The 22,968-nt window shown below is 41.0% G+C and overlaps 1 protein-coding gene across 19 annotated transcripts in view; it reads right to left on the minus strand.

Moving 5' to 3' along the window:
• Window positions 1-22,968, minus strand: part of scrib (scribble planar cell polarity protein) — a 143,077-nt gene that overhangs the window by 59,376 nt on the left and 60,733 nt on the right. For 18 of the 19 annotated variants that reach the window (XM_059015975.1, XM_033993073.3, XM_059016008.1 and 15 more), the window contains exons 5-16: window positions 19,580-19,636; window positions 19,260-19,323; window positions 18,720-18,794; window positions 18,310-18,454; window positions 13,964-14,082; window positions 11,588-11,787; window positions 10,837-11,003; window positions 9,569-9,696; window positions 8,942-9,067; window positions 8,346-8,543; window positions 7,173-7,541; window positions 3,488-3,550 (exon numbers count right to left, since the gene is read on the minus strand). In XM_059015975.1, the coding sequence (XP_058871958.1) occupies window positions 3,488-3,550; window positions 7,173-7,541; window positions 8,346-8,543; window positions 8,942-9,067; window positions 9,569-9,696; window positions 10,837-11,003; window positions 11,588-11,787; window positions 13,964-14,082; window positions 18,310-18,454; window positions 18,720-18,794; window positions 19,260-19,323; window positions 19,580-19,636 (1,711 nt within the window). The remainder of the gene's footprint in view (window positions 1-3,487; window positions 3,551-7,172; window positions 7,542-8,345; window positions 8,544-8,941; window positions 9,068-9,568; window positions 9,697-10,836; window positions 11,004-11,587; window positions 11,788-13,963; window positions 14,083-18,309; window positions 18,455-18,719; window positions 18,795-19,259; window positions 19,324-19,579; window positions 19,637-22,968) is intronic. The other variant, XM_059016003.1, reaches the window with a different exon arrangement.

A 22,968-nucleotide genomic window follows, 5' to 3' on the forward strand; every position in this document is an offset into this window, starting at 1 on the left:
AACCACTTTTGGTGACCCCATTTGTTTGAAAATAAAATGTTATTTAGTATGTTTCTGTATTTGTACCTGTGATTACTGGTTATTTAGAATAAATTGAGTAAGCAGGTTCATTTATGCAGTTGTTTGTTACTTTAGTGTAATTGTAATTCTAATTGACCCCAAATCTGATATGGAACAATACATACAATACATATCTGTGAGGGGACACATTTTTCCTGATGCCACCCGTTTCATGTTTATTATATTAATAGCCATACAAGACATGCTATTAGGTGTATGTGTATCTCTCGGATGCAGTTTTAATAGAGAATACAGTATTTTTGTTTTGTTTGTTTAAAACCCTTATTTGTATTGTGCCAGCAGATTAACAACTTATCCGTATAATATTCTCCGGATTTGTCAATATAGGGTCAATATTAGCAAGCCATGCTTAATGACTGGTGTGAATGCGAGGTTAGCTAAATGCTAAGTGTAGGAATGCTATTGGATTGCACTGGATCATACTAGAACATTTTCTTTAGAAAAACAAAAGCAATGAATGCTGATAAATAAGGCTGGGATTTTGTAACAGAAATTTGTAGCAAACATTACGGAGCAGTCAGGATATATTTGTCAAAATCACGGAGGAGGGAGAAAATGGTGTGTAGTAACGCGGATGAAAATTCAAATGTCTTTTTAAATACAACATACCTACATAAAAAATATTAATCTGTCTATAAAAGTAGAAATCGTTTGCTTCGCGGTCCTCTCGCACAAACTCCTCGTGGACATCTCGTCTAACAATAAGAGACACCCTACACACAATGTATTACCTTTCATTATTTCCCAAACATGCAGCAGAGGTGTCAGATTGAACTCCTCTGTTGAGTCTGCAGGGCAGCGGTAAGCAGTTCACTGGAACCTGCGGTTAACCTGTAGTGTAGACTTATACACACTGTCAGCTCTACATAATTGCATCGCCCTACATTCCTCTACAGCACTTCAATGGACACAGCCTTCTAACTACCATAAATAAATAAAAATAATTTGGTCCAGTGGTTGCCATGTGATTTTATTTAGGTATGTTTCAGTCAATGCTGTCTTACAACTGCAGAGTGATTTAACGGAAGTTAAACTAATGTGCTTTTGTATTTAAATGCTACAGATTTAAAGAGGAATAGCCGCAGGGGAAAGTTGGTACACTGTATGGGTACAAAACTGGATTTTAGATTTCTGATGCAAGGGGTCTATTAAATTCTTTCGATTAGGTTCTCTCGTGATTCAAATTGCAGACCAGGGAAGCAAGGAATATGTAAAGCGGCTTGAATGAATATACAAAATTATTCTGATATTGTGGATTACTTGTATATTAAAAAAAATGAATTTATTGAATCACTACTGTATATTTTGAATGCTTTTTGGAAAATAACCCATTTTAAAATGACAAAGATCAAAATGACTGAAGAAACAGGATTTGTATTTGAACATACCAGTTCTGCATTTTGTAGTACTTCCTGTAGTCTAAAAGCAGAAAGTGAGTTGCAGTCTCTTAAAATATAGCTGCAGAGCTGCTCCCTTGTTCATTCTTACCTGCAACAAGCTTTAGGGGCTGACCACATCCCAGCACTGTGGGCTTCAACTATTTCAAGCGGTGACACACAGTGAAACGAAAACAAAATGCTGCTGTGCAGAGCCAAGTGAGCCCGACCCACAAATGAAGAGCAATTGTCAATCTATTGACTTATGACCTTTTACATTTCCTTTATAAGCATTTCATCCCCCATCACATCTGTAAATACAAAGCTACCATGACCTACATCCACTGTACATACATGTAGAAATGTATGTTTGGCATACAGACTGACTAACAGACTCCATTGACTACCAGATTCTCACAATTTGATTAAGAATGTCCAAACTAATTGTCTTCACAGTTCAATAAGCGCTTCTCTATACATATGTATACAAAATACAGTACGTGTGACAGACAGAGAGACCTATACCCTCAGATTCTAAAAGTTGTACATAAAAACATACTTGGCAAATTTAATTGAACAGGTAGAGATATGCAATAATAACAGAGTGCCAGATATCCTCTATTTAACCTCATATTGATACCCAATAGCCTTGACAAATGAAGAAGCCACTCACGATACTTGTAAAAATGTGACACACTTTTTTCCTAGGTGTTAACTGACCAACGTGTTTCCCCTGCTCCTAGTTTTTATTGTTCCAATTATGATGTTTTTTTATATCATGAAATTAAATAAACACTCATTGTATATTTTATTTAAAACAGGATTGTTTATATCACTTATTTAGAAAGCATTACATTTGTACAGTATTTATTTGATTTCCATTGCAGCAAAAATGAACACGGCAAACTTCTGCAACTGGTGCAGACTCCGTGGAAGATACTCTACCCTGTATGCTAGTTCCCAATCAAGACAAAACACAAGCTGCGTTCTCACAGCACTGTCAGCTACCTGGGCTCAATTCCAATTGTAGGAGGACGTGACTGTTACACATGCTCAGCTAAATGTCTTTGCACAGTCAACCCACATAAATGTTCCCTAGGCGTGTAAACTATTACCCACATCACTTTTGAAGTAAAACAAATATATAAATTAAATAAAGACTTAAAGATGTTAGAATTTCAGTTATTAGAGAAGAAATGTTCCTGTTACTTTCATAGAATTCCCGTCATTCATTTAAACTTTCAAACTTTTTTTTATCCTTTTATTTTACTACAAAAGTAGCAAAACAAATTAATATTATCCCAGCATTGCAACCCTGACTCAGCCAGGTTTATTTGTTCTAATTTAGATACTAAATGTATTGTTGATCCAAAGCAATGCAATTTTCTTCCACACAGTTTCAATGATCATTAACCACCATCAGCCTTCACTGTAGCAGACCCAAAGCAATCCCTTTTTTCCCCCTCCAATCATACGTAGTTATTTCTGTTCAAGTGTAAATCAACACCAACATCATTTTTTGATAGATAAAAACCTCTCAAATTTCACCCTATCAACAACTAGCAGTTTAGCTTCGTCCGAGACCCAGATATTTAGCAACCCAACAGAGCTGCATGCTAAAACTGTGAAAAAAGGGGGAAAAACAGAACAAAAAAAGAAACCTAGAGAAATTACGAGCAACAGTGCAGTGAATTCTGTCGATAAAGGAGCCACTGCAAGACTGGGCAATAACAGGAGTATTCTGCGCTTTTAAACCCCCCCCGCCCCCCCCCCCAAAAAAAATCAATTTATAGCCTTGTTATTTCCTTCATGAGGTGATAAATTTGATTTGAGTATGTGTGTGTAATATATATATATATATATATATATATTACACATGTCTGCTAATGGGCACTCAATAAGTAGCGTCCTTCAAAGACAGGCTGCACTGCCCTGACCCTCGTTCAGTTTGTTTCAAGGCATCCCTGGCGATTGGCTTGAGTTAATGGTGGATTTTGCAAGAGTGAACAGAAAGAGAGTAGGGTACAGACCTCTTCCTCCTCAATTCGAGCAGGCTCAATCAGCAGATTATTGACTTGATCAAACGACACCCCCTGTTAGGACAGGAACCAGCGAGAAGCATGCGGATTAGTCGAGCCAAAAACACCAAACAAACCAGCCAACCATCTAACCAACCAACCAACCAACCACACACACCCAAACACAGAGACAGAACCCAACGTTCCCCCTTTTGTTGGCAGGGCAGAGGTAGAATAACTTGGAAGGAGAACACATACAGCCAGTTCTGGATTCAAGGATTCACTTGGCAGTGTTTAAAGTTTAAATCAATTTGAAAATTTTAAACTAACTAGCATTTTAAAAAGGTTAGTTTATTTCCAGATAGCAGGGAGGCAGCATGTGCCACACATATAAGAACACCTCAATAAGTGCAATCCTATTGAGATGGATTCTCCAGCAGGGGCTGTGCTCCCTCATTGCATCATTGTACAGAAACTGGACTATGTGTTTCCCATTCTAATAATGAGAATGCACGGGCAAGCAAAATAGCATTGAGGAAACTGTGAGCCTTACATCAGATTTGGCACTATGAAGAATCCCATTACATAGAACACGTACCTTTTAAAAGGCAGAGGGGGAGCCAAAGAATCAATTGGGGAATAATTTTATAGCCCAACTATATAGCAGCTGAATTTCAACCCTTGCCAGGTTTTTATACCCACTACACACTCACAGGATTCACACACCTTTCCACCACACACTCACTCCCATCACAGGTGAGTTGCAGCTGCCCTGAGCCCCAAAACATCTGGTCACAACAAAGTGTGCACATGAATCCCTGTCTGTTTCTTTCAATTTAAATTAAAAAATAAATAAAAAAAAATTAAAAAAAACACACACACCAGGACTTATAGTTATCAACAACCAAACACTGAATATGAATTGGTGCCTTCCAGCTACACTGATCTGCTAAACAGCTCTTTGTGAAAAGACTTGTACCTCACTTGGACTGGAGGTAAAAACTAAGAACGTCACAACAGACTCAAAACTGCTAATGGCGTTCCCCCAAAAATGGCAGCCAATTTAAACTGGTCAAACCACAAAGAAAGCTTGTTATACTGAAGGAGACGTTAACCTACAAGTTTGATTCCCAGACTTAAACACTCATAACATTTAGAGAAGTTGCAGAAACTTCTAGACACTAAGCATTTCTTTAGTTTACTGGCATTTGGCTGAACCAGAAACTAAGCCCTGATTGTACAAAAGCATCGTTAAAAGAAAGAAACATTTTTATAAAACCAATTTGACAGTACAGGGGAAGTTTCAGAGCCCAGGGCATAACTGACTGCACCATATTCAGAATCCTTTAGTTAAAAAAAATTAAAGGACTTTATTAAATAAAAAATAAAAAAAGTAAAGATTTAGCAGAAGAGCAAAAAATGATTTTCAAACAGCTGCACATAGAAGGGAACGAAAGGGAAAAACTCAACAAAAACTAAAATGAAAAAAAAAAAAAACAGAATAAAATGCAGAGTATAAATGCAGGTCAACAACTTGAACCAACCCAACAAATATTGCAGGTGCATAAAGGCCAGGAACTGAACTGAAAAGGGGAAGCCAGTCTGCCTCCAGAGTGCCTTTGTCCAGGGTTCAGAACAACTGGAATGTTGGGAGGCTGGCTCCTCTGACTGTGTATTCAACTTTATATACACTGTACATCAAAGCACACAGAACCCACATTGAGCTGGGTTCAATGTCTCATTCTTCCTATAAAATCATGTCATTTTAGCAGGGGTGGAGCTATCACTGAAAACCATTATCTTTTTTGCCTCTGTTCCACATCTTAAATGTTAAGGCCTGCTTGAAAAGCTCATTGGCAGATTTGGAATTCAAAGTCATGGATGTTTTGGGGATTTTAGCAAGAACGTGTTTACTTATTTACCTAGAACTGTGACTTCACACGTATATACGCGTTGTAGTAAATGCCCTGCTTAAATCAAGAACCACTCCCTAGAGAAATCAGAGCAGTGAGCTGGCACACTGGAAGCAGAGTCAGGCCATGGGCAGCGATGGCAGCAGCAACAGCATGAGGAGGAGAACCCCTCAGCAGAAGCGTAGGTCTGGCGGGACAGAACCCTGAACACCACTACTGCTGCTGAGCGGCCCTGCGCGATCCTGTCACCCTCATATCAGACTTCCTGGGGCTTGAGTAGCCAGCCAGCATGGCCTGCCAAGGAACGCGAAGGGTCTGCCTGTTGCTTTTGGTTTCTGATTTGTGTGTTTGATCTATGTGAGGTTCTCTGAATATGTTAATAGCTGTTAGCAGGAGGAGTGACGGGTCTAAATGTAGAGGATGTGCAGGTTGAGAAGGCAGAGATGATTTGTTAACCAATGTGCTTCATATGATCCAACACACATGGACTTCAGAAAGCCAACAGCATCTGCAACATTGGGACTTACTAGAAGCTTTTTCTCCTCCACTGTGAACTGTGTGTTTGTTGATAAATTGGACAAAGCTAATGCTAATGCCAGTAAAGTCCCATTGAGAGTTGCTACCACTTATCCAATGTTGCAAGGCAGGCAGATTAATGCACTAATTGATTTCCAACACACACAGGAGCCAGCAAAATGCTTTTCTGTTTATTACTGAACCAAAATTAAATGTGTGTTCTGTGTTTACTTCAATGGACTCATTATGCTTTTAGCTTTCACTTATCTGCCATTAGTTTTGTGGTTTGAGGCACTGATCTAATAATCCAACAAACATTACTTCTTGTTATTTCGACCCCTGGGTAACAGTAAATCTCCTCAGCTTAGCTGTGGCGAAAGGGACTCATACAAAAAAAAATTAGCAGTCAGTGTGTGAGTGGAGAACAGCTCCCTAACACAGATCTTTAAAAAGGTACCACACAGAGAGTTTGTCTGTATGTGTAAGTTGCCGTGGGTATTTAAAAAGGTACCACACAGAGCTTGTGTGTATGTGTAAGTTGCCGTGGGTATTAAATCCGTAACAACCAGTCTAGTATCAAGTCCAAGGACACCTTGCTAGAGACAAACATATCACAACCATAGAAAGTAAACTTCAGGAGCAGTTTAAAGACAAAACACATACAACTAAAAAAAAAGGACAGGACTATTGAAGGAAGTGCAAAGGCAAATATTCTGCGAGTGTACAAAGCTGTCAGGAAACTACCTTCTTTAAAATTATTGTTTTGAAGAGTTTCTTCACAGTTCCATACAGAAAAGATCATTTGAATTTTGCCGTTACACATCTGTCAGTCAGGATGTTTGCGTTTCATACCAAAGAAACTCTCCCTTCTTGCACTACAATTTCACCAGTGTTTGTGCTCAGTGTTTTCCACTAGTTAACAGCAAATAGGTAAGTGAAGGTATCTACATGTTAAGCCCTTATCACAGCTTATTTCCATACAATCACAGTACCAATGCTGGGGAGTTACATTTTTTGGCAAGGAAATGGGACTGCTGTTTCTTATTAAACAGCATCTCAATTGCATGTGACATCTAAAAAGGATGGTGTTTTTATAAAAGGTAGACTGAAGTGTACATATTCAGTGCATGCAAGGAAAAGTTACTTCAGTTAAGAAGCAGCACACACACACACACACACACACACACACACACACACACACACACACATTTCTCTAACTGAACAGAGGGAAGAAGCTGGCCCTGCCCTGTGCAATGCCGGGCCCCTACCTTGAACGGCTGCAGTACTGCGTTGGTCTTGTCACCCATTCTGCCCTCCACTTCCAACCCCCCCTCCTCCTCCTCTTGCTCCCCCTCCGGCCCCTCCTCCTGGGCACGGTGCTGTGGAGCCCTGAACTCATGCTGGTCCACCCCTTCCACGCTCAGCCCTTGCAGCAGCGCCGCCACAGTCTCGGGCTTGGGCAGCTTGGTGATCTTGAAGTGTTTCTTGTAGTGCGGTGTATCCTTGCGGATGAGCCGCTGCTTTTCCATGGGGAGGGCCGGCCGCTCCTCCTCCCCATCCTCATCCTCCTCATCCTCATCATACCCATCCTCCTCTCCCCCGCGGATAATGGGCTCCTCAGCAAAGTGCACGGTCGGCTGCAAACACACACACAATTGAGAATTATTCTTTTTTAAATGTCATTACACATGGCACAGCAATTCTTTTGTACTGACCATGTGTTGGATCAGGTGTTCTCAAACTCGGTCCTGGGGACCGCCTGTGTCTGCTGGTTTTCATTCCAAATTAGCTCTCAATTATTTAACTACACCATTAACCCTTTGCGATCCTATGTCGTACCAGGTCCGACATTACAATTTTCATGTCCGACATCAAAAAAAGATGTAATAAACACAGGTCTCTAGTCGTTTTTTCTCCGGAAAAAGCAGAGAAAACCATTCAATGGCCGAGTGAGATAGGAGCCGAGAGAAGAAATTAGCAACACACATAGCCTCGACACCACAGAGATAACACGGACATAAAACAAACAAGATAGCTACTTCTGCATCCAGCGATCAAAGAATATCACAGACATTTGCAGAGCATTTTGAGATGTTATGGTAATAAAATAAAATGACTTGGATCGGATTATTGAGGAGTTTGGTGATAAAATGAGTGATCAGGAGATGATTTAAATCGGTATGCACGACTATGAAGAGGTATCTGAAAAATACAGTGAACAAGGGGTGGGGCGGGGCTGGAGATGCAGTACTGACTGTCCTGTTGATATGCAGGGCCTTTTAAACCTGTTTTACTGTGAAAAAAAACACTTTTAAAACAGCATGTCTAAAATAAACTGCGCGTCTGAAAATAAAATTGGACCCGACGCGCCTGAGACGCGCTGAATAAATGGACCACAAAGGGTTAATTGAACAGATAATTTGCTTAATTAGCATGCTCACCTCAATGTACTCCACCTCCATCTCATCATCAAGCCCCTCCTCCTCATCCACTCGCTCCTCCACTTCTGTTGTCATGCCAATGATGTTGGATTGCCTCTCGTGTTCTGCAGACTCACAGCTCTCAGACCCAGCCGACGCTGTGCTGTTAGAGGCCTGGGAGTCATGGCTATGATTGGACAGTGCACTCAGCCTCTTCTCCTGCACATAAACACACAAGACCCCAACACTTCATTACACCCTGCTCTGGGGCCCACCAACAAAACTATACCTACAGTCTCTTCGAGTTACAGCATGACAGAGCAGCCCTAAATGCTTTCTTTGCTAATTTCTCTTTAAACACAAATCACCATACTTTTGATTCTTCTGTCCTTGGAATTCTTCTGATCGTATTGCATAAGCTTGAATGCAAATTATTTAAAGTCCCTCTCAACTAGCTGAAGGAGACGCAAACAGCAAGGCTTTCATTTATATATATAAAAGAAAAAAGGAATAGCACTTTTCAAAATGTGTAAAAAAGGCACAATCACAGCATAGGCATCCTGTTACAGGCTGCACAGCACTGTGTTGTGTGGAGGGAGCAATGGCTGCAGCGTTACCTCATTGTCTGGAGACTCGAGTCCCCCGTCTGGCTTGGCAGTGTAGGCCTCGTTCCTGCGGTCTTCGATCACCTTCTTCATTACTTTCAGCTCGCTGGGATGGGGAGTCGCTCGCCGCTGCAGCCCCTGGTAAACAAAGACAAAACTCACTGCCAAGCTACACACTTCAGCAGTCCATGTGCTGCATTATCAACAGCACTGTATACATATCAGTTCAGCAATCTAGTAAACAAATTTACATTTCTTGGGTGGCAAAACATGGTGTATTGCTGGGATTTTATTTAAGTTTATTTTTTTTTTCTTTCTGCGTGAACAAGAAACGTATAACTGGGCTGGAGCAAATCATGCTGTAAATTCCCACCCCAGTTTGGAGATAAATATAGGAGGGTTTATCACATCATTAATACAATAAAAACTTGGGAACTGTTACGCCATTTTGGTTGTGCTGTGCTGTAAAATGTCATTTTTTAAGTGAGAAGTGAAAGTCAAGCTCTGAGGGAGAACTATTTGGCCACAAGTGTGTGTGTGTGTGTGTGTGTGTGTGTGTGTGTGAGATACCAGGAGAGGACAGCTTGTGTTCTGAGAATAAAGCTCCTCTCCTGGCCATCAGGGCCCAGCGAGCCTCACCCTTCTCTCGGCCGCAGCCTCTTCGTCCTCCTCCTCAGTCTTGGCCTCCTCCTGAAACTGGATCACACTGACACGATTCAGGTTGGTGTCTGTCCAGCTGTCATCAACACTGTTCTGCAGGAGGTTCTCTGAAAGACACAACCAACACGCTGTGAACAAGAAGCATTACCAGACTTTATTTTGAGTGCACAGTATCCAGTTATTGCCCCGCATTCCCAGTGAGAGGGCCTCCATTTTCTTCCAATTTGAGGAAAATAGATTTGCTGAAAGTGAGTGGACTGAGCTGGGGCCTTTGCACGTTGTACTGCACCACATTCATGCATTACCAAAACACTTGGTAAGCTAGGTCACCCATAATACACCATGGTTACAATTAAGTTTGTGAACTAAACCGTAGGTGCATTTTACACAAAACTGAACTGTAAATAAAGCTATAAATAAAACAAATGTAAAGAGAATACAGTAATCCGTCGCATATCCGCCCTAACCGTTTATCCACAATAACCAACCTCTTCAGCAACGTCAGTTTATTATTGAACAAAGAAGATCAATTAATATATTGTAGATCCTACCAAAGTTTTTGTACACTGTGGTGTATGTACTCCGTGTGCTGCCATTGCTGGTAATGTCACGTGAGCGGTTCAGTGTGTTGATATGTAAATAAATCCTGTTCGCCTGCGGTGCGTATCTCGATCTCCTGCCTGTCACTCAGCAGCGAATGCGCGCACCCACACGGCTACTCGGTCACAAGCATTAATACCCTGTATCTTACTTTGGTCCCACCGCAGTAGGATATGCGACGGATTACTGTACATTTACATTTTTGACTTGTGCCGTTTTCTAAGCTGCACTTAAAACTCCACAATTAATTCCTGATCATTGATGAAATGTTTGAAAAGCATCACACACATAAATCATTCAGCACTGATCCCACTATGCAAACCACTTTAAAAAAAGGTATACCTTCTGCAGCACATTTGCTATAAAATGCGTATTAAACCTATGTAGCCCTCCTCAACGCTTCCAGTCACACTTTCTACAGTATACTTTCTATAGTGGGAGCTCACACCTTGGAGGAATTCTTGCAAGGAGAAAGCTTTCAAGTGATTGAATACAAAGAAAGCATAAGTTAAGTAAACTCAAATCAAATGATGCCACTTTAAAGTCATATAAAAATTTACAAAACTTGAACATAAATACCAAACCGAGGAAAGACAACAAAACAGTCACCCTCAGCAGATTTCAGTGTGCTTTCTGGCTGTACTCACCAAGGCTGGGTGAGGGCTGCTGTGGCAGGAGGTAGCAGGTCAGCACCTTCTCCCCAGTATTCTCGTCGTCTTCTGTCTGGAACTTGAGCATGGGCTGGGACTGGTTTTCTGCCAGCCACATGGCCTTCAGGTTGAGGTTGGTCAGGGCAAAGGGCAGGTTCAGAAGCCTGGGGAGAGAGAAGAAAAGGAAAGGGAAAGGGAGAGATGCCAAATAAATTGCATTCTTCTTCACTTCATCAGACACTGCCAAGCTCTACTGAACTCCCCAACAGCCTTCGTTTGGGGTACAAGGTCGACTCATAACTTATTTGTCAAAAAAGAGATTGAGAAACAGAGAGCATTCAGATGACAGTTAGGCATAAACCGCTAGAGACTCTGGTAAACTAAACTTTTTCAACACTGTACTGATGCGTCATGCTTCCCGTCGTCTATTCTATTCTATTACAAGACTTTGTTCAAACCTGGTCCTTAATTATTGTGAATCAAAAAAGAACCAAGAGAACTCTTTGGTTTAAACTGTTAATAACAAATCTTCATATTATGAAAAAAGGTGCTTTTTGGAGTCAAAGATTTTTTCAAAAGTTTAGTAAAAAACATAGGTGAAAAAATATGTGTCTCCATTGTTTTCATGCAGATTTAAATTAATCCATCAGGCAAACCACCAAAAACCAAGGCACATTATACAATCCAGGAACCGGTTGGACCAAAGTCATGCAATGAAATAGACAGGCATCGGTAAAGGATTGGTTACCTGTTCCCGGCCACATCCAGCACGTGTAGCTCGGTGGCATTTGCCAGCTCGGCTGGCAGCTTGGCGACGCTGTTGTCTCGCAGGGAGAGCACATTCAAACTGGAGCAGCCACCCAGCTCCAGAGGCAGGGAGGTCAGCCGGTTCCGGTCCACATTCAGGTTCGTCAGCTTCTTCAGCTTCCCTACAGACCGTGGCAAAATCTGCCAGGGACAGGCAGAGAGGGGTTAAAAAAAATTTTTCAAAAAAAAAACAGATTTGTGATGTATCCACCTATTTCAGCAAACAAGAAATCCGGAGTAGGGGAGGGGGTAACTTGTGAGACGGTCTGTGTGTAGTAGTAGTAATAATAATAATAATAATAATAATAATAATAATAGCACCTAAGTCAATTAACACTTACTGTTCCTGTACTTTAGATTCCAGTAACCCGATTTCAAATCACAGAATCCACAGTGCTTACTACCAAAGAAAAAACTTGAAAGTCTCACAGCATCATCTAGATCAACGGTTCGCAAGAAAATTCCTGTAATGGTGGACAACGTTTTTTTTTTTGTTTTTTTTTGTAGTACTTTGCAATCGAATCAACAATGTTGAATCTCCTTTCAAATAAAACCACAGCTGTACTGGAGTACATTTCCTTTCTGTTGGGCGAGGTTAACTCAAAGATTGTCATTGTATGATGTTGCTTCTTTTAAAAATGTGTAATATTTACTAGGTAGCTTTACTTTCTGGAGTTTAAATTTTTTAAAATTTAGTTTAAAAATAACAGTACGTTTTTTCCCCTCTTGGTAAACTTGTGTTCTTAAAGTAAACTAGAACAGTTCTTTAGTGTTTATTTTTTTATATATAATTATTAGGTTGAATAAACCACTACCGAATGACCATTTTGGTACCTACTTTCCAGGCAGCTAGCAAATACTCACTACTGCTTTAAAAAAACGCATACCTAAGTCAAAGCTCATGCGCTTATTTTTACAATTATACAGTACTGGTTTCTATTCTTGCTGGTGGCAGCTGTGTCCTTGAACACCCAGGGTTTGGTTTCCACTGCAATTAACCTTCCTGCTGCCAAGTATGCCCACATTGCGCTATCATGCACTGTGGGCACTGGTGATTCGATGACAATGCTAAAGCCATCTTTATCCAAGTTTAAACTACCATGCAGCCAGCTCTTTGTCCTACACCACCCCCCCACACATTCCAGTTTTAAAAGAAAGCTTTGACCACTTATTACATTGACGACTTCTGTTTTCATGCTCTAGACTGGCTTATATTAATTTATTTTAACAATGCTGCTAACCAAGGTCTTAAATCCATTTTATTATCTCTTTTATTCACACCATCAGCAAAATCACTACCCCCATTTTACTTTTGTTGAATACCTTTTGGTGCTTTGCTTGTATTTTATACTTTATTAAATACATCTGCTGTATTATTGAATTGTGGTTTGTCACACTTGAGAATTATTGTATTTCTTGTTCTTATTGTATGACTTATATTGTAACACTTGAATGTATTTGTATAAGGGCGTCTGCTAATAAATAAATAATAATAATAATAATAATAATAATAATAATAATAATAATAATAATAATAATAATAAATAAGCAGGTATTTAAGACTAGATGCAGTTGCTGCTGCTTTCTAGTTCCCAACCAGTTATCCTTAAAATGGTCCAGCTCCAATCAGATATCACATGACTTGCAACAATTACAGCACCAGGATGCAGAAGTTTACCTACGGTGTTGTATTGAAATATTTGCATATCCCTAAATAATGTAAATCAATAAAAAACAAAAAAAGTAATCTAGCTTTTACAACTCAATAGCTGCTCCTGAACTCTAAGCACATTCTCAGAGTATATCAAAATACAGATTAAACATAACACTTGAAATTGCAATAATATCCACTCATAATGATTAGAAATGTCACAAAAAGCTAAGGGGACAGCAAAAACAAAACAAAAAAAACTAAACTGAATCGAATTTGAAGCTAGGCATGACCTCCTCAACTCAGTAAAACACACAAAGGCTCGCTCTTAAGAACTAAAAGGAAACTATGCATTTCTTAATTTATACGAACCCAGCTCACCTTCATATTACATTTAGACAGCTAATGCACTGTGCACTGCTAGTCATGAGATTTGGCATCAACCCCATTTCAAACTAGTAGTTTTTAGTGCAGACAGCTGCTCTACACATGCTACTGGAAGATTTTTTGTTCTAGTTTTACTGGGGGGTGCCGCAGTGTTTTGGCTATGTAGTTTTATTTGTATTAAGTTGTATTAAGAATTTGTTCTTTAAAAGCTAGATTCCAGATTCAACTGCCAGCTAATAATGCTGATTTATACTTCACAAGGAAAAGTGGTGTTCCTACCGTGAGGAGGTTCTCAGTCAAAATGAGTTCAGTCAGGTTCTCACACTCCCCTATCGAGTCTGTCAGGTGGGTCAGTCGGTTCTGATCCACCTTCAGGATGGAGAGCTGCTTCAGGCACCCTGATGAGAAACCATTAGTGGGTAATGCAGGACTTTTAACCACTCTCTATCCTAGGGAAAGGCAACTTTGGTCCTAGAAAGCCTATTCCAAACCAGTTTTAGTTAAACATTTCCTTAATAATGTAATACAAGGACCTGGAGTCCTGGACTGCAACAGCCAAGGTTTCCTTCCACAGGGTTTCTTGTATTGCAACATCTTTAGTTATTGTATCTGCCTGCACATGAAGCAAGACTTCACTCGATTCTGTCCATTGTGAAAAGTGTACCTACCCCTGTGTTGTAATATTCTGATATGCAGTTGCAGTGGCATTGATCTGACTACAGGGGGCAGCAGAGGTTGGGGTTGATGACTTGATTTTTGCAACCTGGATAAAATGCACCCAGTCACTATCACATCCAGGATTTTTTAAATTTTTGTATTCCTTGGCATGCAGTGAAATGTACATTTTTTTTAAATAAAATAAAATGCAGTTTATCAGAATTCCTTTTAACACTAGAACAGCCGGCAGTAGTCATTTTGACAGGTACATTTTAAACAGCTTCAATATCAAAATGAAAGACAAACTTTCAGATACAAGTCAAGATGTATTCATGAACATCATATCTTACATTTGCATAGCAGAAACACCATATTGAAATGAAAAAATAAACATAAAAGGCTTCATTTTCAAAATTAGCACATAACTAGGCTTGCTACTATTCGATCATTGTTTTTTGCCAATTCGACGATTAGACAGAACTGAGTTGAACAGAACTAACTTGAACTTATTCTGAGCTCGGCCCCTCTCCTTAAGCACAGCTGGACTCACTGGAGGCAAGGCAGACTGGCCCGCTTCGTCCTGCCGCAGAGACTTCTGCCGTCAATCAGGGTACTGTGCACAATACTCATTAAGTGTTTTCCTCTTGCACCCCATTTTCAAATCAAACTAGTAACTGTCACCGTATATACCTATTATTATTATTATTTATTTCTTAGCAGACGCCCTTATCCAGGGCGACTTACAATTGTTACAAGATATCACATTATTTTTACATACAATGACATTATTTTTTACATACAATTACCCATTTATACAGTTGGGTTTTTTGCTGGAGCAATCTAGGTAAAGTACCTTGCTTAAGGGTACAGCAGCAGTGTCCCCCACTGGGGATTGAACCCACGACCCTCCGGTCAAGAGTCCAGAGCCCTGACCACTACTCCACACTGCTGCCCCATAATAGCAAACACTTACCTACACCTTAACTCACTAATTTCAAAGTAGGCGCTTTGAATGACAGACTATAGCTGGCAAATGAAAGTGCAGTCGGTCTGATGATTGACAGTCATTTAAACGAATGAGAGCATTCTAGCGCTGCTTCAGCCAACGAGATCTGTCAGGACAGGATGAAATGACTGATGGTGAAACTGCACTAGCCTATTAAGGAACCACTGATTTGACTGACAACGACCCCTAACCATTCAGAGCGGAACCGGGACAGACCAGACAGCAAGTATAAAAACTACACTGACGAGATGATTTCTTAAATTATTATTTTTGGTAAGAAGAAAAAAAAAAAAGCTAGTGGTTTAACCAACGTTTATCCCATATAAAATTTATTTCAGTCAAACTCATTTTTGGGGAATTCGATGTTTAACAAGCTTTACCGATAGCAATCGAAAAGTAGCAAGCCTACATATAACACATGATTTCAAAAAATGAAAAACTATAAAAATAAACATTTGAAAAGAAAATAGTGTAAACTAGTATATGTACATACAAAAAAATTGTAAACAATTTATAAAAAAAAAACAACAACAAAAGAAAACTCATTTCTCATTGTGTAACATGAAAGCGCATTGAGGGAAACTTCAAAAGTAGCACCCATATTAGCAAAATCCACACAAATGTAACACTTATCAACTTGTGTGCATTTACCACATGCTACTCATTTACACTGGGCACAGATATCATAAGTTTTATTTTTATTGGATTTGGTTACCTGGCATTGTTTTTTTTTTTGTTGTTTTTTTTAAATTTAGTCAATTTTTTTTACCCCCGTTTTCTCCCCAATTTAGTATGCCCAATTAGTATCTGTATCCTCAGCTCACCGCTTGCAACCCCCCCTACCAACTCGGGAAACGGCGGCTGGAGCACGCCGTGCTCCTGCCAAGCCATTATTTTTCGCACTGCGGATCCACCACGATGCCACCAGACCTATAGTGCCGGAGGACAACACAGATCTGGCAGCTCCACTGCAGAACCACAGGCGCCCTATTGGCCACAGGGGTTGCTGATGCGCGGTAAGCCGTGGATTCCCCTGCTGACCTAAGCCCTCCATACCCGGGCAGCGCTCGGCCAATTGTGCGCCGCCCCCTAGGAACTCCCGGTCGGCTGTGACATAGCCTGGATTCCAATATGCGATCTCCAGGGTATAGGGCACATCCTGCAGGCCGCGCGGAACGCCTTTACTGGATGCGCCACTCGGGAGCCCCTTCTGGCATTGTTTTCTGTTGCATGTGTCACTTGCAGCTCAACCTGGATACAGTGCGCACCGTTTCCCTGCCGCTTCGCAGTTTTCTGATCGAAACGTTTCTGCCAAAGCTCCATGGCTAGCATCAAGACGAAATCTCTCCTACTGATATTTTCCCCGGTGCATTTGTTGTACAAAACAAAAGAATTGATGGCTGCCATCAATTGACTGCTGTATTTTACATTGTATTTTACATTGTAAAATACAGCAACTGGACACCGGTGATTGCTTTCCTGAATTCTAAGTTTTGCGCAGATGGTGGAAACTCTCTTTTCGCTTTGTTTACTGTTCCAACCAGGCTCTTTTTTTTTTTTCTTTTTTTTTCATTGGTAAATATCCTTTTTCCTAAGTAAGGTTACATCAGCTTAAGTACCACATTATCACCGTCTCTGACCAGCTGGGCGAGTCATCTTTGCACAGGTAGGGGTAGGGTCCTGTGCCAGCCAAAAAAACACTCTGCTTTTGTCGGAAACAGCTGCTTGTCCATGTAATGTTTTATGTTAAGCTCGAAGTAGGCAATGCTGTTTTCAATGAAGTCATTCCAAATTTCTGATGCCAAGGCAAATATAGCTGTAGTTGCTCTCAAATCAAAATGCCAAAATCTCAAGATTTGATGAAAAATTCTTATAATAGTAATATTATAAGACAGCAGACTATGGCTGAGACCAAATCAAAACTTTGATAACCAGCTAATTGCACTTAACAAAACTGTATTTAATAGCGTTTTCTTTTTTTTTGTAAGTATCTTATTTCTTCTACTTATAAAAAGAAAATGCTATGAAATACAGTTTTGTTAAATGAGATTAGCAGGTTGTCAAAGTTTTGATTTGGTTCCAGCCTATATATGCTCACGTAGAGAGTCAGATGGCAGTTCTCCAAGGAATTGATAGGATTATAATAGATATTTGGATAACACATAGCTAGACTTCAGAAGCAATATTCTATTCAAATACATATTGCTGTAAACTCAGTGGAGGTAGAGATAACAAACAGGCTTGTATACAGATAAAAATAGCGTACTGTAGTTCACATTAACAATAAAAGCATCTATTGTAATAAGCAATCAAAATGACGGCTTTTGGAGGTTCTAGGTAGAAGTGCTTATAACTTATTTTTGCGATTCTGACTTTCCAACGCCATCAGGGTATTTAATATGTATTTAGGAAAGGTCAAGAACAGACAACCACAGATCTTTAACACACGCAGAGTAATTTAAATTTTAAAAGTGAAAACCGTAAAAATGACTGCCTTGGCGGTTCTAGTGTTAAAAGCAGAGTTGGGGTCAATTCCATTTTTTCAATTCCAATTCCATTTCTAATACCAACTCCCTTTTAATCAATTAAAATTCTATTGAGCAAACAAATACTGTATACAACTCAATGAACTTGTCAGGTAACCTGATAAAGCCTGCGGCATAAACTTCAGTAAAAGACTACACCGTAAAATGGAATAGGAATTGTATAAAAGGGAATTTGGATTGGAATTGAAAAAAATGAATTGACCCCAACTCTTGTTAAAAGATCTAGAATTTGTTGTGGCTGTTTTTTGTTTCCTCCTTTTTTTGTCTAATACCAGCCCTCTTACAAATGCTTGAATAATAAAAAAACAGGAATTGAAACTAGTTTTATAACTAGGGTTGCTAAAGAAGCCCTTGTGACGACGGAACAGTCGTGTTAAAGGAGTGCTGGGTGTCCTGACTGGGCTGGGGTCTCTCACCAATGCCATCGGGGATGGTTTCAAGCAGGTTCTGGGACAGCAGCAGGTCTGTCAATGCCACCAGGCCGCTCAGCTCCTTGGGTAGCTGCTCCAGCTTGTTCTCCGACACGTCCAGACACACCAGCCGACGGAGGTTACCCAGCTCCTAGAGGAGAGGGTCAAGATTATATTGTATTGGAAGCCATAAGATTTTAAAATGTCACATTTCTCAATGTCAGTTTTTCATTAAGTATATGGAAAACTACAAAGCGATATGTAATTCAATATGTTAACATAACATTAAAATCAGCAGGTTTCATTTGACTTTATGAAGCAAAATTAGTTCATTCTATAGGGTGATGCAAAACGTTTGGCCATAGCTGTATTGTATGATGGCTAGATGAGCCAGTCAGTGCCTGAGCAGTACGTACCAGTGGCAGTGAATATAGCTGGTTCCTGTCCAGCCACAGCTCCCGCAGGTTTGGCAGCGCTCCCAAAGTGTCTGGCTGGGAAACAGAGACAGACAGAGTCAGCACTGTGTGTGAAATCCCCATTTTAGGGCCTCCCACCATAACTACAGCACTTCGTAAAATTAAACACATTCCCTCAGCACTATCATCAATTATATACAGTACTTATTCATATAATAATGTTCATTAGTAAGAAGCAATTAGTCATTATTACTGTTTTCATAATCTGTAAAACGATAGCATAGCAATTCATCTCAATTAAATCAATTTCTCCACTTTATAGAAAGAATCCCTAGGAAAACTTCTTAAAGTAGTTTCAATATCTTATGAAAATGGGCATGGGTTTATATATCAGTTTATCAGAACAAGGAAAACTACAACAATAGATTATACGTTGCTTTTTCAGATAGATAGATAGATAGATAGATAGAATCTTCATAACATTTTTGATAATCTCGCTACTGGATGTACATCTCTACTATGCAAGATATTACTTCTTACCAAAATGTCCAGTTCATTGCTGCCAAGGTCCAACTGTTCCAGTTTCACCAGGAATGACAGCGACCTACAACACACAACAGAAATGTATTTGAAAAAGGAAACAGTGGTGGGACTGAAAAGTGGGACATTTACAGAAGAATAAAAAAAGCACACATTTGTTTTAAAGCATTTATTATTGGTTGATCATAAAATAAGGAGAGAGAGAGAGAGAGAGAGAGCCTTATAAAAGTAAATTTGTGTCCTGACTAGTTGGGAATGATGTTGTTTGGTATAATCTACAACAATAAAACAGGAATGCAAGTGTGGTATTCTTTACTCACGTAGGCAGGGATTTTAGCAAGTTTTCTCGGAGTTCCAGTGTTACAAGGTTTGCCAAACTGCAACAGAAAGAGACAGAAGAAAGTAAACACAAAAGGTCAGAAATCACATTTGTACAGCCCCTTTACCTTTTTATGATGTGGAGACAGGGAGACCATGTCGCTGGTTCTTGGGTGGATGGAAGCAGCTGGGACGCGCAACAGGAGAGTCGTTGCTAAGAAAGTAATTGAGCAGGTAGGCTCGCCGAGCGCCGAGCGCCGAGCTGATTGACAGGTCCGGATTAGCTGGAGAGTGTACCCAGGGAGGCTACGCGGAGCTCAAGGCTACTGCACGGCCACAGCCATACAGACGGGCGCTAAGCAAAAGATTGATCACAGTGTATTGAGGGGGCTGGCATAGAGTAGTAGGTTCCTGGAGCGGGACGTTCCTTTTAGTGGGACTAGAGCTCGCCACGTGTGTGGTAAACTTTGTTTTGTTTATTAAATATGTGTTTATTAAAATCTGCGCGCCTGTGCGGCGTGTCAACACCCAATGTTCTGCGTCTGCCTCACTATTTTTATTTTTTTATTTTTTTATTTTAATTTAAAAGAACTACGACAACAGCACTGAAAACTCAACACCACTCTCCCTACCTAAAGTCATAGGCGGGGGGACAAGAGCGCGCCCAGTCCCACGCTCAGCTTTTATATCGCCCTCCTTCCTGCCAATTTGCGTTAACCAATAGCAAAAGCATAACAATACCCACTCCATAAGGGTCAATCGTCCCAATGACTTCAATAGCCTTAAAACAATTTTATTTTATAATTTATTTTTTAACCATTGTAAACCAGACTAATCCCCAGCGTACCTCCAAAGGCAGTCCTGATGAACCAACCTGTTATCTTTCCGAATACCAAACACCACATCACTCAACTTTTTGTACACTGTATAGGGCCCTTCCCAATCCTTCTTTAATTTGGGTGACCTGCCCTTGTTCCTGAGCAGGTTATGAAACCACAATTTGTCTCCCACTTCATAAGTGTCAGCCACAGCTCTCACATCATAGCAACGCTTTACCTTGTCAGCGGCCAATTTTAAGTTCTCCCTTACAAATGGGTATACCTGCTCAAGAGACTGTTGCAGGCTGTCAGTGTAGTCCACGGGATCCTCAAAGCTAAGGGATGTGTCAGGGGTTCCATAAACCAGTCTTACTGGCAAACAGAGCTCTCCAAACATCAGTAGTGCAGGTGTACACTGGGTTATTTCATGTTTAGCTGTTCAATATGCAAATAGCAAAGGAAGGGGAGTATCCCAATCCCGCTGGTTCTGCTCTACAAACAGGGCTAACTGGTTGTTGGAGTGTATATACCTCTCCACCATGCCATCAGACTGAGTGAGGCCTCAAATGGCACGGTGCATGTCTTCCGCACACCCATAAGTTGACACACCCTGGAGAAAACCTCCGATTTGAAATTACTTGGTCCGAATGGAGTTCACCAGGCATGCCAATTTGAGTGAACATCTGTGTGACCAGTGTCTGGGCCACTGTGTTGGCATCCTGGGTAGGAATCGGGAAGGCTTCCAGCCATTTAGCTAGGTAGTCCATGGCAACCAGCAAATAATGATTGCCAGACTCAAGACCTTGGAAATGGGCCGGCAATGTCGACAGCCACACGGGAGCCGGTCCCCCACAACATACTGCTTCATTGGAGCATGGCCCTGCCTCCACAAACCCTTCCTCGCAGCACAGTCTGTACATTTCCTACACCACCTCTCACAGTCCTGCAGACACTTAACACAGTAGAAGCCCTCTTACCTTCCCCAGTGCTTTGTCCACACCAAAGTGCCCACCGGCCCTAGTACTGTGAGCCATGGTTAGCACTTCCTTTTTCAGGGACCCTGGAACCAACAGCTGATACCTGCAGCATCGCCTCAATGGATGCCTCCCACTTACGATAGAGTAAACCATTTTTTAACTCTATACTGTCCCAAATAGCCCTGTATGCTCTGACGTTCTTTCCAGTTAAACAGAAGAATGAAATCAGGCTCATCTTGCTGTGCAGCCCTCAGCTCTTCAGCACTGTGACCATCAACAAGCTGCTTGCTCGCAGCAGCTTTGCATGTTAACCGGCACAGTGGTTCTTGAGCTGTATTAATTCCATCCTGGCCCTCCTGGGGGCCCCCCTGTTACAGCATCCTGCTCTCTTCCCACACTGCTACTCTCCTGCTGCTCTACCCTGGTAGAGAAACTACACTCAGTTACCAGACAGGGCTATTTAGATAGAGCATCAGCATTGCCATGCTTTACCCCCTGGCGGTGTAACAATTTAAACTCATATTGCTGTAGGCTTTGTAGCCATCTTGCAATCTGGGCCTCCAGGTACTTGAACCTGAAAAGCCATTGTAAAGCAGAGTGGTCAGTTCGTAGAACAAAAGGTCGGCCATACAAATAAATGATAAAAGTGTGCGACACCTTTTACGACAGCTAGCAGTTCCTTATGAGTGGTGTAGTAGTTCCTCTCCGGTGCAGTCAATGTCTGGCTATAGTATCCTATGACCCTCTCCACTGCATCCTGGACCTGTGAAAGGACAGCTCCAACTCCGACGTTGCTGGCGTCGGTATCCAGTGTGAACGTAAGATCAAGTCGAGGGTAACCTAGTAAAGGGGCAGAGCCTAAAACCTGTTTGAGGTGAATAAAAGCACTCTCACATACTTTACTCCAAGGGAACAACTGTCCCTTCTTTGTCAAAGCATACAATGGCATAGCAATGTCTGCAAAGGACTCAATAAACTTCCTATAGTAGGAACATAAACCCAAACATTAGTCAGCCTTGGCCAGTTGCTGACTGCTGTTATTTTGCTTGGGTCTGTAGCAACCCCATGCTCACTAATTATGTGACCTAGGGAACCCAGCTCACATTTGGCAGGGTTTAGTTTTAAACCAGCTTTCTGGAGTTTGACAAGGACCTGTTCCAGATTAGCTAGCACCTGTGGGAATGTGTGCGCATGCACCAGCACATCGTCAAGGTAAGACAGACTTCCCATGGCAAGCCTGACAACACCCTTTCCATAAGCCTTTCAAATGTAGATCAAAGGGCATCACATTGAACTGATACAAGCCCCCTCCAACCGAATGCTGTCTTTGGTCTATCAGCTTCGTCTACCTCCACCTGCCAATAACCACTCTTTAAATCTAGTGTGGAAAACCAGACGGAACCGCTCAGTGCCTGAAGGGTGTCATCTATTCTTGGCAGCGGGTAAGAATCCCTCAGTAACCTCATTCAATTTCCTATAGTCGACACAGAACTTAGTGCTGCCGTTCTTCCCCTTGCTTAGCTATTGGAATCCTCCTGGGGGCCTGTTTGATTGGTGCTGCGTTACCAGTGTTTCTTTTATGGGTTACCAATGCAG

The sequence above is a fragment of the Acipenser ruthenus genome, chromosome 3 (genome assembly GCF_902713425.1).
Source record: "Acipenser ruthenus chromosome 3, fAciRut3.2 maternal haplotype, whole genome shotgun sequence".
Classification (NCBI taxonomy): Eukaryota; Metazoa; Chordata; class Actinopteri; order Acipenseriformes; family Acipenseridae; genus Acipenser; species Acipenser ruthenus.